This window comes from Ceratotherium simum, chromosome 7, assembly GCF_057802395.1.
Source record: "Ceratotherium simum simum isolate JZ-2026a chromosome 7, ASM5780239v1, whole genome shotgun sequence".
NCBI lineage: Eukaryota > Metazoa > Chordata > Mammalia > Perissodactyla > Rhinocerotidae > Ceratotherium > Ceratotherium simum.
Genome location: NC_141906.1, coordinates 12,704,486 through 12,721,841, shown reverse-complemented (window position 1 = coordinate 12,721,841; position 17,356 = coordinate 12,704,486). Strand labels below are relative to the sequence as shown.

Below are 17,356 nucleotides of genomic sequence, written 5' to 3'. Positions count from 1 at the left end.
CAGTGGACAAGGATGTGTTTTAGTTCCAAGAGCTTTGGCAGCTCTGGTGATGGAAAGAGCTACAGAAACATGGGTCAGAAGGGGTAGCCTCTCTTAGTTGCCACCACTTTGCTTTCCGGGTCTACCTCTTAGTGACCCAGGTCAGCACTATCTGGACCCTTAAAGAACTGTTTCTAGAGTTGGAAGACCTGGCTGAAGTCCTTACCCTGTCCCCACCGTGTCCAAATCTCACCCACTTCATAGGGCTGACGGGGCTTACCTTTTCAGTCCACTGCATTGTACTTGTCTCTGTTCTTGTCTCCCTGAGGGCTGGGCTGAGGCCTTATTCTACTCTGTGCTGGGCATAACCTGGCGCCTGGTGAGGAACGGAAGGAAGAAAGGACAGATGGATGAACGGTCGGATGCATGAATGGGTGGATGGATGGGTGGGTGGAAGGGGGGGGGAGGGAGGAAAGAACGAGGGAAGGAAAAAAGAAGAGAGGAGGGAAGGGAAGAATGAATGAATGCATGATGTATGGAAGAGAGAGAGGGAGGGAAAGGAGGAAGGAACAAAGAAAGGAAGGAAAGGAGAGAGGGAGGGAAGAAGGATTAATGCGTGTGTGGATGAGAGGGAGGGAGGGAGAGAGGATAGAAGGAAGGAAGAATGGGGCTGGCCCCGTGGCTTAGCGGTTAAGTGCGCACGCTCCACTGCTGGCAGCCCGGGTTCGGATCCCTGGCGCGCACTGATGCACTGCTTCTCCGGCCATGCTGAGGCCACGTCCCACGTGCAGCAACTAGAAGGATGTGCAGCTATGACATACAACTATCTACTGGGGCTTTGGGGGAAAAATGAATAAATAAATCAAATTATATAAAAAAAAAAAGAAGGAAGGAAGGATGAGTGGATGGATGGGAGGGAGAAAGGGAGGAAGGAAGGATGGATGATGGATGATGGATGGGTAAAAGAAAGGAGGCACAGGTGGATGGAAGGAAGGATGCATAGGGATCACACTTGATAGTAGTCTAGGATAAAATTTTTGAAAATTGCACCATGCTCTAAAACCTACAGGACAATTAGCTACCATCATGATTGGCTCGGGCCATCTCTTCCTGTTTCTGGGCCTCAGGCTTCCCATCTGTAGCATGTAGTGTCTTGCACCAGATAATCCCTAAAGGCTGCTCTTACGCTGTCATTCTGAAGTGCTGACTTTGTCCCTTCCCCCTCTCCTCTTCCCTTCCCCCAACCCAGAACGTGGCTTGAAAGGTCCACATAGTTCTTGGTTTCTAGAACCCTGCCAGAATGGGTACCAGTTCCCATGGCCATGATCAACCCAGACAGGGCTGTTCTGGGACTTCCAATGCTGCCCATCCCCTCACCAGGGGATGCAAACTAAAGAAATTGCTAGAAGCAGCATGGCTGCCTCCCACTGCAAATACAGGGTGAGACCATGGCTCTCCTTGAAGCTATCTATGGGGGCAGCTCTGTAGACCAAAGGTGCCACCCATTCCAGACTGTTGCCCAGGGCTACCTCCAGGGAGATGGCCCTGCTCTGGCCATGGTCTGTCGTGGCCAGGCTGGGAGAAGAGGGGCCCAGAGGGGAGGGGAGCAGTGGGAACATGCAGGCAGGAATAACCAGCTAGGCCCCTGGAGGACAGCTGACTGACCAGGATTCCATCTGCCCAGGGCAGTGCCAGGGGAGGCCACGGTATGTCAGAGTTCCAGGGGGACCCAACTGGAGGCTGGAAGAAGAGCCCTTGCCTGGAATTTAGTCTGAGCAGGAGGGTTTGAAACTCAGACAGCTGCTCAATTCTTTTTCCTCGGGTACCAGTGTCTGCTGGGGGCTAGAGAAGCCCAGGAGGTCCTCAGATGGGGCCACTAAACCAAGCCAAAGGGTCTCCTGAACCTTTCTGCAGTGGCTCGGGGCCAGAGCATATAGTCTGGACAGGCTGGGTTATCCTGGCCATTTCCTTCTCACTGGTGGGGTCTGAGAGGAGCAGGTACCCGCTTGTGTTTGGAAAGCTCCAGCCCCTCAGCAGTTTCTTCCTCCTTCCCACTCACACCCCTCCCCTGGGGCTAGCAGGCAGGAGCATGAGAGAAGCAGACCCTATGGTTTATGGTGACTTTGAGGAGCCCCTGGTCAAATTCTCCTCCTAATGCTTGAACCCTCAACACAGTATCTCTGACAAATGACCATTTGGCCTCTATTTGAATACCTCCAAGGATGGGGAACTCACTTCAGCTTGGTGGTGTGAGTTCCTAGGAGGACAGGGAGAGGGGGTAAAAAATATCATGTACCTGGAGCAGATACTCCATCCTAGATAGGCTCGAAAGAGACCCCATGAGTGAGGCACAGATCCGTGAGAAAGAGAGCAAATAGACTGGAGTAGGAAGGAAGAAGGATGGAAGACGAGGCCTTTGAGGGGCCTGATTGCACTACAGCTGCCCATTCCCATTTCTTTGCCAACTTCAACCCCAGCAGGCCAGGTCACTTTTCTTAGAGTAGGCTAAATGCTTTAATAAATCACCCCCAAGTCACAGTGGCTTAACACAACAGAAGTTTGTTTTCGCTCAGGTGATAGTTCAATGAGGGCATTTGATAGATGTCTTTCTTTTCAGGGACCCAGCCTCCTTCCTTCTGTAGCTCTGCCGCATGGGATCTGGCAGGAGGGTCCCGAGGGCTTCAGCATTTGACTGGCAGTCAAAGGAAGAAAGAGAGCAGGGAGATTGAGTGGGAAGGTCCTATGAGCCATACCTGGCATTAGTGCACACTCCTTCTGTGCACATCCACTGGCCTGAACTCAGTCCCATGACTCCACCCAAGCCCAAGGAAGTCTGGGAAATGTAGTCTAGCTGCACGTCCAGGAGGAAAGAAAAGGCATCTGTGAAAACAAAGCAATCTCTGCCACAACCCCTTCATTCCCAAGCCTCCTCACCCCGTGCCCTGTGGAGGGAAAAGTGGCATGTCGGCTTGGCCCATGTTGGAGGGCACATTGTGCAGGTGTCTTCCCCTGGCCTGGCCTCTGCCTGGACCCAGCACAAAGGCACCCCAGATTTCTCTGCTCTGGGTGGGAGGGCCTCCCCTCTGACACTGTGTGTTTCTCCCCCACAGTATGTGGCCTTTGCCTCCCTCTTCTTCATCCTGGTCTCCATCACCACCTTCTGCCTGGAGACCCACGAGCGCTTCAACCCCATCGTGAACAAGACGGAGATCGAGAACGTTCGGAATGGCACGCAAGTGCGTTACTACCGGGAAGCGGAGACGGAGGCCTTCCTCACCTACATTGAGGGCGTCTGTGTGGTCTGGTTCACCTTCGAGTTCCTCATGCGCGTCGTCTTCTGCCCCAACAAGGTAGAGTTCATCAAGAACTCGCTCAACATCATTGACTTTGTGGCCATCCTTCCCTTCTACCTGGAGGTGGGTTTAAGTGGCCTGTCCTCCAAGGCTGCCAAGGACGTCCTGGGCTTCCTGCGCGTCGTCCGCTTTGTGCGTATCCTGCGCATCTTCAAGCTGACCCGCCATTTTGTGGGCCTGCGGGTCCTGGGCCACACTCTCCGCGCCAGCACCAATGAGTTCTTACTGCTTATCATCTTCCTGGCTCTGGGTGTCCTGATCTTTGCCACTATGATCTACTATGCCGAGAGGATAGGGGCACAGCCCAATGACCCCAGCGCCAGTGAGCACACCCACTTTAAGAACATCCCCATTGGCTTCTGGTGGGCCGTGGTCACCATGACAACACTAGGCTACGGAGACATGTACCCGCAGACGTGGTCCGGCATGTTGGTGGGAGCACTGTGTGCGCTGGCAGGCGTGCTGACCATTGCCATGCCCGTGCCCGTCATCGTGAACAATTTCGGGATGTATTACTCCTTAGCCATGGCTAAGCAGAAACTACCAAAGAAAAAAAAGAAGCATATTCCACGGCCACCGCAGCTGGGATCTCCCAATTATTGTAAATCTGTCGTAAACTCTCCACATCACAGTACTCAGAGTGACACATGCCCGCTGGCCCAGGAAGAAATTTTAGAAATTAACAGAGCAGGTAGGAAACCTCTTAGAGGCATGTCGATCTGACCATTCACCTCCGCCCCCTGTAGTGATGATTCCACATTCAGTCAGACTGCTTCCTTAGTTCCATGGGCAACCCTGGACCCCGCACTCAGTCGCGAGGTGTGGAGCCTGAGGGCCCAGGGAGATGCTGGGCAGCCAAATTCACAAGGCGAGAGCCTGCTAGAGGAACCTCACTGGTGGCCCTGGGTAAGGAGGTTGACGTGCTGGTCTTGTGAGGTTCTGAAGAGATGACTCGGTCCGTGAGGTTGCTAAGGACTCTCTTAGCAGGAGCCTGGGGGCTGCTGCTCGGTGGGCAGGAGTCAAGCTTGAGTCTCCGACTCAGGCCACTGACCCAGTGTCGGGGCAGGGTGGGGGTGGGTGTGGTCTGGAAATGCCAGAGAGCTTCTGATTTGGTTTTTACACGGCTCCCTTCAGGCTGTGCAGACCGCACAAATGGTGCATGGGATCTGGCAGGAGGGTCCCTGCAAAGGCAGTAGCAAGGATTCTCACCCCCAACAGAGCCTGTCTCATAGCTGAGTAGAACTCCTGCTCTGATTCCGGCTGCCTAGCTCCGGGGCTTCCTAGGAGACGCCCCTAGCCCTCCGTAACAAGCTTACTTACCCCATAGCATGCCGAACCAACTCATCTTCTACCACCACTCTAGAGTTTAGCGTTTATCTTTAGGAACCTGTTGGAGTGACTCTAGCTTTCACGTTGTCTGTTTGGGTTGATGGTCGAGTGGGAGTTTCCGGTGGTCTTCTGATGGAAGCGGCTGGTGAGCCAAGGACTGGAGGGGGCCACCACCCCGGGCAGCGTAGACGAAAGCGCTACAGACCAGCAGCCACCTCCCACCAAAGGTTCTCCCCATTTCCGGCGGTAGGGACTGCGGCAGCAATACGTGACATCCCAACCAGTGTGCAACCACTTTCCCGTGAATTCGGTGGGCGTCGGGGAGCGGGGAGGGGGCCATGAAACAATACTAGTCACCGTGGGATATATTCTAATATTCCATGGCTAGTGGTTCATTATGGGACTATCTCAGTTTTATGAGAACCTGCATATAGCACATAAAGTTGATCACGGGGCTCTGGTCCGAAGATATAAAGCCCATCGTCTACCTCTACCCATGGAATACCATCGACTTATTCTGTGGACACAGGGATTTCAAGAGAATGAATGACCCAGAGGAGAATGACAACGCTGAGCTGAGTGCCGGGGTGAGGGAGGCTGAGTGAGTGATAGGTAGCACTTAGTCTACGAAGGACATCCCCGTGCCCATATCTGGCCGGGGGGGTTGTAGGCTAGCACAGCCTAGATGAGCAAGTTTCCTCCTGGTTTGGGTGGCCTCCCCCAGTGGAATATTGATTCTTTCTTCCCTGCCGACGTGCTCTCTGGCCCACCACCCCCATCCTGCTCCTGATCTGGCTTTATCCCACAGCTCTGCTGCCCAGGGCAGTACCCCCAAGGCCCACTTCTCTGCCCATAGGGGCTTTCCAGCCCCTCACCAGGCCCCCTCCCCTTCCCCGCTTCCTGGGATTTCTGTAGGCACCTGAGAGGAACGTGGTTAGTGTTCTGGGCTGGGCCAGGGGATGGGCAGGGGTCTCAGAGGCTAGAACAGGGGGCCTGAGGTGAGGCCAGGCTCCCCGGCTAGGGCATGGCTCCCACTCAGTGAGTCAGGCCTGGGCCACTGGAAAGCTCTGCCCCACCTCTCTGCTTTGGATTAGCTAGCTGTTTGACCTCAAGAGCCACACCATGGCATGGAAAGTTCCTGAGGCTCTGGGAGAGGGTCTGGGCTGGCCTAGCCCCCAGCTCCACTCTGGGCTCCGCAGGAAGAGCTCTGCTGAATGGCGTCATCATGGCTCTACTTGACCCTTCTGTCACATCTTCCCCACACTGGGTCTTTCAGGGCTGGTGCCCAAGTGTGGGTGTCCTAGGCCAGCCTGTCAAGGATCCCCAGTTCACTCCAGTCGGGCAGATTCCCCTCTACTTCTAGACAATGCCAGTATCCTCCATGTGCTGAGGGTGCGCACGCACACACATACGCACACACACACAGAGTGCAGACGTGTGTGTTCTGACATGCATACCAGCTCGTCCCAGGGACACAGCCCTTTCCCCATGCTGCAGCACCTGTAAGCCCATGCACTCTGCTGGATCCCGTGGGCCCCACAGCCATGGCAGCCCTGCTCCTGGAGCCTCCTTGTGCTGGCCCCAGGTCTCAGGGACCCAGAGAGCTCTGGCTTGAGCAGTGTCTATGGCTGAGGAGATATTTGAGGCCCTTCCAGGATTGCCTTCTGGAACCTGACGCCGGGACCCTCCTACCTGTCTCCCTGATCCCCATGCTCAATCCCGACTCCCTTTCCCAAGTACTCACTTCCCCTAGTGGTGCTGTCCTGATGTCCAGACCTGCCTACCTTGGCTCCGAGACCCCCTCTGAGCCTCAGCCCTCACTAGAACATTCCTTCCTCTGAAAGCTGGTGTATGAGACCTAGATTATCTATCCAAGAGGGGCTGTAGTCCTTAGGAGGTGTCCCTCCATCTCTGCATCCCTGAGTCCCTTTCCATTCGCCTCTTTTTCTGTTTGCAGCTATGTACCTAGATGGGCATGGTGTTGAGGGTGAGTTTGTGAGTGAGCTGGGGGGAAGGCCAGAGGTGAGGAAGGCAAATGTGAGTGGAGACCAGACCCGACAGGAACTGAGAGAGGTGAGATGCAGCCCCTGCGGCATTTCCAGCCTCACTCCACCCCCAAGGGCAGTCAAGTGGCCTCAAGGAAACCTGGGGTTCTCCAGTTCTACTTTTAGAACCTGGGTTGGGGCCAAGTGCAGCATGCTGGGCTCTGAGGGCACCCCCCCACACCCAGGGCCATACCCTGGGACTCCAGCAAGGCCTCCGGGTTATGCCAGCAGCCACCGTCCCCTTCCTCCATCCCCTGGTCTCTCCTGAAGCCTCAGGCCTGTGTGTCTGTGAGGGATGATCTGGTCTCCTCCTCTGTATCATGGCTGGCATGGCCTCAGTGTGTGGCGGATTTGTCCTGGGTGGGGGGTTGTAGGGCATCATAGGGAGGATGCCAGGAGGGCACCTCGCAAGGTCAGGGACTGCCTGGGTCTCATGGCCCAGGAGAAGCTGCTCCTGTCCCAGAAAGGGGCTCCCTCCTCCATCCGCAGTCGGGGGCCCGGGCCACCTGCTCTGGACAGCTCAGAGTGCTCCCTCTATCCTGCCATGTCCATTCACGTGTGTCTTGTCCATCTCTGCTCCTGTGATGTGGGTCGGTCCTCTGTGGTGCCGTGTCCAGGGCTGCTGGGGTCCCACCATAGGTGAGCAGGGGGCTGGCATGGGGGAGGGGTGGTGGCCAGACCCCCTTCCTGCCTGTGGGCATGTAGGGTGGCAGTGAGGTCCCAGAGAAGACCCTGCCCGGGCCCTCGGGGAGCTGCCACTGCAGCGTCGGGGACATATTTGTGAGGTGGGTTCTCCCCCAAACAGCTGAGTCCAAAGTGCCCCTGTCCTGGCACTCTTCCGCCTTTCCCCTGCTGGGCCGCAGGCGGGGCCAGGAGTGCTGCTGGCCCGTGGGGCAGGGAGGGTGACGGGATTGGGGCTGAGGTGACCAGGCAGGGTGTGGGCAGGGCCAGGGTGGGCAGCTGGGGCCCTGACTGGGGTCCGTGTGGCCCCGGTGGGCTAAGGGGGAAGCACCAGAGAAGTGATGGGACTCTGAGGGCCAGGCTGGTGTTCAGTCTGTGTTGTTCACCTTCTCTCTCTCTCTCTCCACTAATCATGTCTCTCTCTCTCCTCGTTTTGTCGCATGACTCGTGCCGGTTCTCGTCACTGTCCTCTGCTATGTCTCTCACAGACTGTCCCCAGTTAGCCTGGGACTTTTTCCCTGAGCCCCCAGTGGGGCAGACCCCTCAGGGCTAAATGCCCAGCACCCCCTCCCCGCCCCAGCCCTGCGTGCGCCCTGGCGCCCACTGCCGGTGTGAACAGTAAGTACATCGGCGGGGCCTGGAGACCGGGCAGAAAAGCCGGCCGTGCTGGCTGCGGGCCCAGACACCGGGTTCTCCTTGCTCTAAAGTTTAAAAAAAAATGACCCTCTCGCGGATGCTCATCTATCTCAGCCCATTTCAAAGCCTGGAAACCATCTCTGTGAGACGCTGCCCATGCTGCCATTTCATCATCACAGGCCCGCGGGTCTAGTTGGTCCGAGGGGCCCTGGACCAGGGGAGGGTGGGCTCCCAGCCTTCTGGCGAGCAGGCAGGAGCTGAGGCTCCTGGCGGCCATCTGATGCCAAAGATGGGGGGCAGGAGGGGGTGGGGAGTCTTAGGTGAGCTGGCACCTCTGGCCTTTTTCACGGGTTCCCCAGGTTTTCTCTCTCTTCTAGCCACCCCTCGGAGCTGGAGAGAGAGAATGCTCCCAGTTTCTGAGAGCACCCCAAACCGCAGATAAACCAACAGCCCAGGGAGTCTGGCTCCTTCACAGAGCGAGATCTAGCCACTCCCACCCAGTCACAGCCCCTCCTCAAAGGTCATGGTTGAGAGAAGCCACAGGCGGCAGGGGTGGTGCCCGGCTCACATCCACTCAGAGATCCCTGGTGGCTGCCCCCTGCCCCCGGCCCCTGCAGGGAAAACCAGCCCCAACTTTGGGCCCTTTAAAGGTTGTGGGAGCTGGCTGCTACAGGGGCAGGGCACTGGGGGGCAGAGCCAGAGGAGGGCTCCACCAGCCACCTTTGACCCTCCCCTGGGCAAGAACTGCAGGCTGTAGACACCTCGACTGACAGACGATGGCCAACAGAGAGACAGCAAGTCCTGGTCCCCGTCCCAAATGGAGACGCTGCCTGGTAGGACTGGCTGTCTTCCCCTTGAGGAACGTTTGTGCAGGGTAGCATGGGCCCCGACTTCCACACCCTCATCCCCATCCTCTTCTCTTATACTTCCCTCCCCTACCCCCAGCCGCCCTCCTCCCGCAGCCCAGAGACCCTTGGGAGGGAAGACAGGGCCAGCCAGAGCAGGAGGCAGGACCAGGCTTGTCTGTGCGCACATGTGTGTGCCCACAGACACGCCCCAAGTGCTAGGCAGCCCCCCAGGCCCCAGAGAGGCCCCAGCCCCAGTCCTGTGGTGTCCGAGTTACCTTGGTAACTGGCTTTTCTGGTTCAGAGTAAATCAGGGAGTGAAGCCCCTGGGATTTGTCAAGAAACGCACTGTACGTGAAATGCTTTGCCATCTTGTACGACAGATTTTTTTTAAGTTCCAAAATTATGATGGGATTTTTTTTTGGATTTGCTTTACGAATAAACCTGATTGGTCCATTTCTCTTTTGACTGACTGCCTCTTTGTAGTGACACGATGTGTACACGGGCCGTGATCCCGCCCGCGGGCACGCTGAGTGTGCACGCAGAGAAGGATCACCTGTGCGTGTAGCTATATGATGTGAATAGGGTCACCGAAGAGGGTCGCATCGGGCGGGGATGGTCTCCAGCTTTTCTCCCCTCTGTAGTCCTTCACAGAACCACTCCCTCCCCTCCTGTGCTCATGCCCATGTTGGTGTCCGTCTTCCCTGGAGGCTCTCGCTCTTGACGAAGTCTTCGAGGAAGCCATGCTGCCCACTGTGGGGACTAAGTTGGCTCCACCCTGGCCAGGAAGATTCTGCTTTGAGGGCAGAGAGCGTGGGGCAGGCTCAGTCTCTAAGAGTGATGGGGGGAGGGCAGAGGCCAGACAGAGCTACCTCTGCCAGCTCCAGAGGCTTCCATGGCGCTGCTGCTGGACTTGGGAGGGGGAGAGCTCCCTGCTCTGGCCATACTTTGCCTCCCCCCCCGAAATGTGCCCCACATCTCCTCCCAGGTTCCCTCTCAGGCTACCACAGTGGCCAAGACTCGTCTTCCCACCTGAGTCCATCAGCTGCTATTGTCTTTACACATCCATTTGCTCTGCTTTGCTGGGGACGCTGCTGAGAGGAGACAGAGGAATGGGAGCCCCCTCCCCAATCATGGCCCACTGTCACTGCCTCATGCATACATCCCTGTTGTACCTGTGACCGCTGACCAGGCCTGCTTGGGGCAGAGAGGGGTGGAAGACACTGGCTTGGTCTGTGTGGGGATCAGAGTGGACTGACTAGCTTACGTCTGTGTGGGGGATGGAGCAGACTGCGTGGTCAAATTGGGGCTGGGGGACAGAGGAGACTGTGTGACCAGGCCTAGTCTGCATGGGGGGCAGGGCATACAGAGCAACCAGATTGAGTCTATATGGGGACAGAGGCGACTGTGTGACCAGGCCTAGTCTGCATGGGGGGCAGGGCATACAGAATGATCAGGTTGAGTCTATATGGGGACAGAGGCGACTGCGTAACCAGGCCTAGTCTGCATGGGGGGCAGGGCATACAGAATGACCAGGTTGAGTCTATATGGGGACAGAGGCGACTGTGTGACCAGGCCTAGTCTGCACAGAGGATGGAACATATAGAGTGACCAGATTGCGTCCATGGTGGGGAGATGAGTGATCAGATAGAGTGTAGTGGGGGAACAGCATAAAGCCAGTGACCAGATGGGATCCAAATGGGGGATGGAGAAGCATTGATTGATGGGATCTGGATGGGGCTAGGGAAGCCTGGGCAACCAGCTGGATGTGGATGGGAGGCAGCCAGGCTCAGGTCAGCAGCAGAGGGGTCTGGAAAGGCCGCCTCTCTGGACGGGAGTGTTTCTGAGTGTCTGTCTGTCTTCTCCCTGAGCTCTGTGTCTGGCCCTCTACCCATGACCACATCCACACCATCCTGTCTCACCGGCCCCGCCTTGGGCCCTGGGCCTGGCCCGCAGCACCACGCTTGCTGGGTCCATCACCAACTCATCTTTTTGCAAACTTTGAGCAAACCCAGGAGCCCCTCCTTCCCAGTGCTGCGGGCAGCCCGCAGGCTGCCTGAATGAGCCGGAGACCCCCAGCCTCCTGCCTCCCTCCATGGCCCGCTCGCCTTTCCGTCCTCAGCGGCGGGCTGCCCTTTGTCAATGCCCCACCTCTGGCCTGTCCCCCCGACTAAACAGTTTTGAGTGTCTCAATAGCTTCTGCTTATATGTTTGAAGATTCCAAACTGAATGGGGAGGTGGCGAAGGCCGCGCTGGCGAACGAAGACTGCCCCCACATAGACCAGGCCCTCACTCCCGATGAGGGCCTGCCCTTTACGCGCTCGGGCACCCGCGAGAGATACGGACCCTGCTTCCTCTTATCAACCGGGGAGTACGCGTGCCCACCTGGTGGAGGAATGAGAAAGGGTATGTAGAGGAGGCTGGGCACCCTGCATCAGCTGGGCTGCCTCGCACTCCTGCAGATGGGTGGGTGGGGCGGCGGGCGAGGGGCGCTGAGGGGCAGGCAGGCACACTGAGGGGGGGGGCAAGGAGCAGAAGGAACCCCCAGGGTCGACCCCTGGATGTCTGAGTCCCTTTCTCCCAAGTGGGATATTGGGCTGGCAGAGAGGACCTGAGGTCCAGGCAGCTGTGGGTGGGTATCGAGCTAAGGGTAGGAAGGGGCTTGGGGACAGGCTGGCTGACTACAGGCTGCAACCCTAAGGCAGAGGGGTATCCAGGGATGCGGGAGGAGCCTCGACTCCTCCAGGCTGCTCTGGCACATGGCAGGTCAGACCCAGAAGGCAAAGTGATCTCCCCTGACCCTTGGTTGAGGAGGGCAACAGGGTGGGCCTTGCCTGGGCAGGACCCTCTGGGCTTAGCCACCCAAGATCCATGTTGTGGAAAAAGCATCCTTTAAAGAGAATCCACAGACCAGTGGGAGGGGAGGCATGAAGAGAGAGGTGGCTTCAGGGCTTGGGGGTGAGGCCAGTGTCCTTGCAGAGGTAAGGTGTGTGCCAGTCAGAATATTGCTAGTGGCAGATAAAGAACTTGCCAAGAGAAGGTGGTTACGCAGGGCTCTGCAGCCCCTTCCCTCCCTAGCACCCATTAGCCACAGCCCCGGGTGTGGTCAGCGCCCCCTTGTGGTGGGTGAAGGCTGAGGCCCATGGTGGCCTCTGTTCCAGGTCTCCTTGTATCAGACCCTTACCTTAGGCTGACTCCTGGGGAAAAGGCTTCTACTAGAGCTTGAGCATGGGCTGCAGAGAGGCTTGGGGTGGGGCCAGAGTGCCTGAGCTCAAGGCTCCAGGCATGGGCCCGGGCCTCGAAGGTAGAGAAAGCTATCCTCAGCACAGCGGACTGGCTGGACAGCTTGTGCATGTCTGGAGCACCGCACAGGCTCACACGGGATGCATGCTGGCCAGGGCGAGCAGGTTGGGCCAGAGCGGTAGTTGGTTTTTTAGAGCAACAGTGGTGTAGCCTGTGGCCATTCACAGCTGCTCCAGTATTTGAAGTGGTTTGACAATACACAAGGAGAAAACACAGAATTCAAAATAAAGGGCAAACCCAGAAGAGGAGAGGCAGCCTACACTGGGATGGGGGAAGTCCTTCTGGTCACTGGTGCTTGGTGTGCCCAGCTGGTCCAGGCTCGTCCCTGCTTCGTGCCCTGCCTGGAGGTCCCTTGGACCCCAGCATGGCATACCCGCAGGGTACTGCATGGTGGAGGGCTGCTGGCCTGTTGGCAGGCCCCATCCTTGGCACCTTCCATGGATAGGACTGATGCTCCTCTTTGCAACTGGCTTTTTCCCAGGTGGAGGTTCTAGAATGCCAGGAGCAGGGGCAGCCCAGGGGAGTGAGGGAGAAAGCAGGTAGACGATTCCCAACGGCTGTGCTCTGCCTAGTAAGGTCTCATGGGCCGCCTGTCTCCATCTCGAATGTTGGATCCAGCTGTGTGGTCTAAAAGAGCAGACAGGAGAGTCTCTTTACCGTGCTCCCAGAAGCCCAGGGAGTGTGGGACAGAAGAAGCCCGTAGCGGCCAGGGAGTCCAGCAGCGACCCCTGTCCACAGGTGGTACCCATGCCCCAATCCCACAGAGCCGTGGGTGCCATTGTCTTTGGGAGGCGCCAAGGGTGAAGTGCCCCCACCCACATCCACCCAGCCCTGCTCTCATGGAGTCATGACAGCCGCTGAGGACTTGCGTTTCTCGGGAGAATTCCAGGCCATAAGCCATGTGCAGAGTAGGACAAGAGTTAGGGACTCCACCGTCCCCCCAGGAGGGAGAAAGAGGCGTGCTGGGCTGGCTCACTGCATGGGAAACCAAGCCAGCTGGAGAAGAATCTGCCTGCCTCTGCATGCGGCTGTTCTGTCTTTCCTCCTCCTTCCTTAAAAACTAAGTACCAGCGGGATGGGAAAGCCGAGAAGAGAAGCTCAAGTGTTAATTGTATTCTTTACATACAGATCTTTGCAAAGAAAGCCCTGTCATTGCTAAGTATATGCCGACAGAGGCTGTGAGAGTGACTTGACCAGGCGGCTTGGCCCAGGACACTGGTGGCTATTAAGCATCTGGGTGGACCTGCAGCCCCTCCTCACCCTCGGACAGAGTAAATTCACGCCATGCAGGTTTGCCGGACGAGTCCGAGTGGCCCAGGCATTGTGCTAGGACGGACGTAGCTTTTCCTACGGCCAAATGGTAACCGACCGTAGAGGATTTCTTTTCCTTCTTTTCATTTTTTAAAATTTTATTTTACTCGGGGAGGGGGGGTGGAGGGGTTCCTTAGCATGACTTGCATGAAGTTAAACAGAAAACCCAGCCAACCGAACCCACCAACCCCCTGCAACTGTATGATTACCCTAAACAACAACAACGAAAAGGAAAAAGTGAAAGTCCTCTATTTTCTTTCAAAGCTCTTTACTTTTCCACACGTTGTTGGAGCCAAACTGTAACAGCGTTCGGTAGAAACCTGTACATTTTGGGGGAGGGGGGAGGCATGGGGGAGGGCTGGGCACGGGAACGGATTGCTTCCCTCTTTGTACACGGGATGGAGAGTAAAGGTTCCAACAAGGGCAGTCGGTCAGTCATCGGTCATATTGACCTAACCTTCATAGTTCACCTCTCACGCGGAAACTGAGAACTCTGCTCCAAATAGAATCGTGGAAACCCGCACCGCCGCCTTCTTCCCTCTGTTTGGCATGCTTGTGACCCAGCGGACGTCTCCCCAAGACCCCTGACAGCAGCTAGTCTAGGTTGATTCTGTCATCTTCTCGGTGTGTAGATGCAGTGTGACCAACTTTCACAGCAAATTGTTCAAAGTAAATAGTCAACACTGTACAGATTTTCCAGTGTTACTTTCGAGCACCAAAAGATCAGGACCAGGGGAGGGGTGGCCCTCCCCCACCTTTATTAAGGCACAACCTGGCATTGTGTGCAATTTAGTACTTCAGACTAAAAAACTGCATGCCCAATGTTATGCAAAGCGATCCTAGCATGAAATACATCTTGTATCACGGTTTCTGTATAGTCTAAAGCAGATTTGTTTTCCTCAAGCAATTGGAGCTTTGCAGAGACACACTTCTGCATCTTGAATACATATAGTATTTTCCCAACGGAAACAGAGGACAGTAGCTTGGCTTTGGTCTGATTCTAAAATTAGTGGTGGGAGGGGGGTGGGGAAGGATGATATTTTTGAAAAACACATGCTTGAGTTGAAAAAAAAATGCAACATCTTGAGCTTTCACTGCAGCTCGCAACATTTCCTGGAAAGAGAGCAATGCTGCTTTCGCTCGATGCCCTCCCCTCCCGGGCCCTGGCCCTCAATAAAAAGCTGACTTTTGAGATGAAGCACACACGGAGTTGGGTTTTTATTGCCTCAGGCAGTGTCGCGATTTGGTCCTGGGCCTCTGGTCAGGCACGCTGTGGCCGGGCGGGGGAAGCCTGAGCCCTGGCTCCTTGGTCTCAAGGACCCACCCAAGGAGCTGGCCGTACTCGTACTGGGGGGAAGCCAGGCCCTCAGAAAGACCTTGTCCTCTGGACACCCCCCACCTTCAGATCCTGTTGGGTGCCGGGGAGGAGGCAGCTCTCAGAAGGGATAGTGTCTATAAGGACCTGACCTAATGTGAACACATCCTCGGGAAGGTTCACCAACACAGAAACTTCTCCGTGAATCACGCCATATTCATGACTCCTTGAATCTGGCCATGTCAGAGCTCCCAGCCCCCCGTGCAGACCACAGTCACCTCCTTCCTAGGAACATTCTTGAATCTGATGGAGCCAGAGGCAGGGGTCTGACTGACAGGTCTGGGTGCCCAGCTGCATCCTTGCTAGACCGTCTGTTGGACCACCTCATCACATACCCCTCACTCAGCCTGGGGGCATCTTGGAAGGGGTGGAGCCCTGTCCTAGGGATCTTGATTTGCTTGGGTTGTTCACTTGGTTTGGGTCGGGGGTAGAGTGGGGGACTAGGGTTCTGATTCTTTTCCATTAGAGAATCCAGGAATGTTCAGGTGGAAAAGTCCCAATGGACATGGTGGTCGACCTCTGAGCATCTTACATATGAGGAACTGAGGCACACGGAGGGGAGTGCTCTGCCCAGGGCCACAAACAAGTGGTGCCAGTCTCCCCTTGACTTCAGTTCCCTTGAGGCCCCCCAGCACGGCCTGAGTCAACGATCCTATGGTGGGGGGCTGAAGGTGGGTGCCTTCATCTATTCTCATCCAGCAGTTTCTCATCCCCTCTAAGCATTTGCCTCAATGTCCCGGTTCCCTGTGCAGTCTGGAAACCAGTGGGTGGGATCAGTGGAGCAGTGAAGATGGCAAGGCCTCTGCCCAGGGGTGATGCAGCCAAAGGGCTGCCAGCTCCACGCTGTGCATGTGACAGTCATGCGCAAGTCTCAGGATGGAGAAGCCAAGCCGCCTCAGCTGCTGCAGCGGGGTATGTTCCCTCCACCTGGATCGGCCCCATAAGTGCCTCTAGTGGACTCAAGCGGGACTCAAGACAAAGCCATTTGGAACACGGGTTTTCAGGGACACAGCAGCCAATGGTGAAAGGGGATTAACATGCACTGAGCATCTGCCGTGTGCAAGGCATCTGAGAAAAGTTGTCTACTGATAGCCCACAATAATTCAACATGCCCATTTTAGAGGCAAGAGAACAACGTACAGAGAGGTAAAGTAACTGGCCCAAAGCTGCACAGTCCATGAATGATGAAGCCAAGATTTTAACCCAGGTGGTCTGACTCCAGAGCTCAGGTTAAGCTGTCTCAGTGCCTTCCGGGGGCTGGAGGTGGAATTGATGGGAACACTAGAGTTGCTGGTCCTGAATCCCAGGACCCTCAGGACCTGGCCTCCTGCCTTCCTTCACGAAGTGCCATGGGTATGACAGAAGGGCCACTTCACACGCTGCTCCGAGCCTTCCATACACACATCTGACCACCTCACTCTCCCGCTCAGACACCTGCTGCCCTGAGAAGGAAGCTGAAGCCCCTTACACTGGCTCGCACGGCCGCCAGCCGCCCCTCTCCGGGCTCTCACGCTCTCTGGGCTCCGTCACTGAAATTCTACACTTGCAGTGGTTACACATACGCACCTCAGGGCCTGGAACTCCCTCCCTCTAACACCCCCACCACTTCCCGACTAACTTGTGCCATGGGTATGACAGAACCCCAATTTCGATTTGTCACTAAGTCACTTCACTCAGCCATTGCGGCTGCCTGGGGGCATGGCGGAGGGCTTTACTCTGAGCCCCAGGCCTGGATTCACCATTCCCAAGCACAGTCTCATCTAGTCGTGGTGTGATGGCCCACTGCGATCAAAGGGGGTGAGGTGTCAAGGGGAGATGGGGTGCCTCCGATCAGGAGGGGACAGCGTGCGGGGCAGGCTGGGTGTAAACATCCCACTAACACCTCGTACGTGGGCGGGCGTCAACAATCACTCCAGGAGCCAGGCCCAGGACCTGTGAGCACACAGCGGGGTCCCATTCCCCTCTTCATTTTCCTTTCCTCCTTCTCACACAGGAAGAATGTGAAGGCCAATTTATTTGGTCTATCAGAAAAAAATTTTTTTTAAAAACGAATGGGTATTTCTCAAGTTGGCTCCTATGGCTCATTAGCTAACCAGGTGAACAATATCCACATTAATTGACTATCAGATGCTTACAACATCCACAGCATGGTTATCAAACATTTGTACAAGATAAAAGCAGAGGATGGGTGGGGGGTGAGGGATCAAGTACCCACTCACTTAACCTCCCAACCCACAGTGACCCCAAGGGTGGACTGACCAGTTGATTCATTTACTGGGCACTTCCTCTGTAGAGGACCTGACCTTGGGGAAGGGGTTCCGGGTCGACACAGCCCTGATCCTTTGCCCTTGAAGAGCTCAGGGTCTATCAGGAATGAGGGGCTCGGACATCCACAAGTCTGAGAACCACCAGTAGGGATCAAAGAGTCCCGAAGAAAGTCTGGGAGACACAGTCAACAGCCCTTCGCCCCCTGGAGCTTTCAGACCCTCATCAGATCCT

The 17,356-nt window shown here is 56.1% G+C and overlaps 1 protein-coding gene across 2 annotated transcripts in view; it reads left to right on the top strand.

Moving 5' to 3' along the window:
• Positions 1-13,432, top strand: part of KCNC1 (potassium voltage-gated channel subfamily C member 1) — a 44,316-nt gene extending 30,884 nt beyond the window's left edge. The window contains exons 2-4 of one of the 2 annotated variants that reach the window (XM_004418483.3): positions 3,090-4,023; positions 11,086-11,274; positions 13,300-13,432. In XM_004418483.3, coding sequence (XP_004418540.1) covers positions 3,090-4,023; positions 11,086-11,274; positions 13,300-13,364 — 1,188 coding nt within the window. In that variant the 3' untranslated portion in view covers positions 13,365-13,432. Of the gene's footprint in view, positions 1-3,089; positions 4,024-11,064; positions 11,275-13,299 lie in introns of both variants that reach the window. The other variant, XM_087433982.1, reaches the window with a different exon arrangement.
• Positions 13,433-17,356: the final 3,924 nt, after the last annotated feature.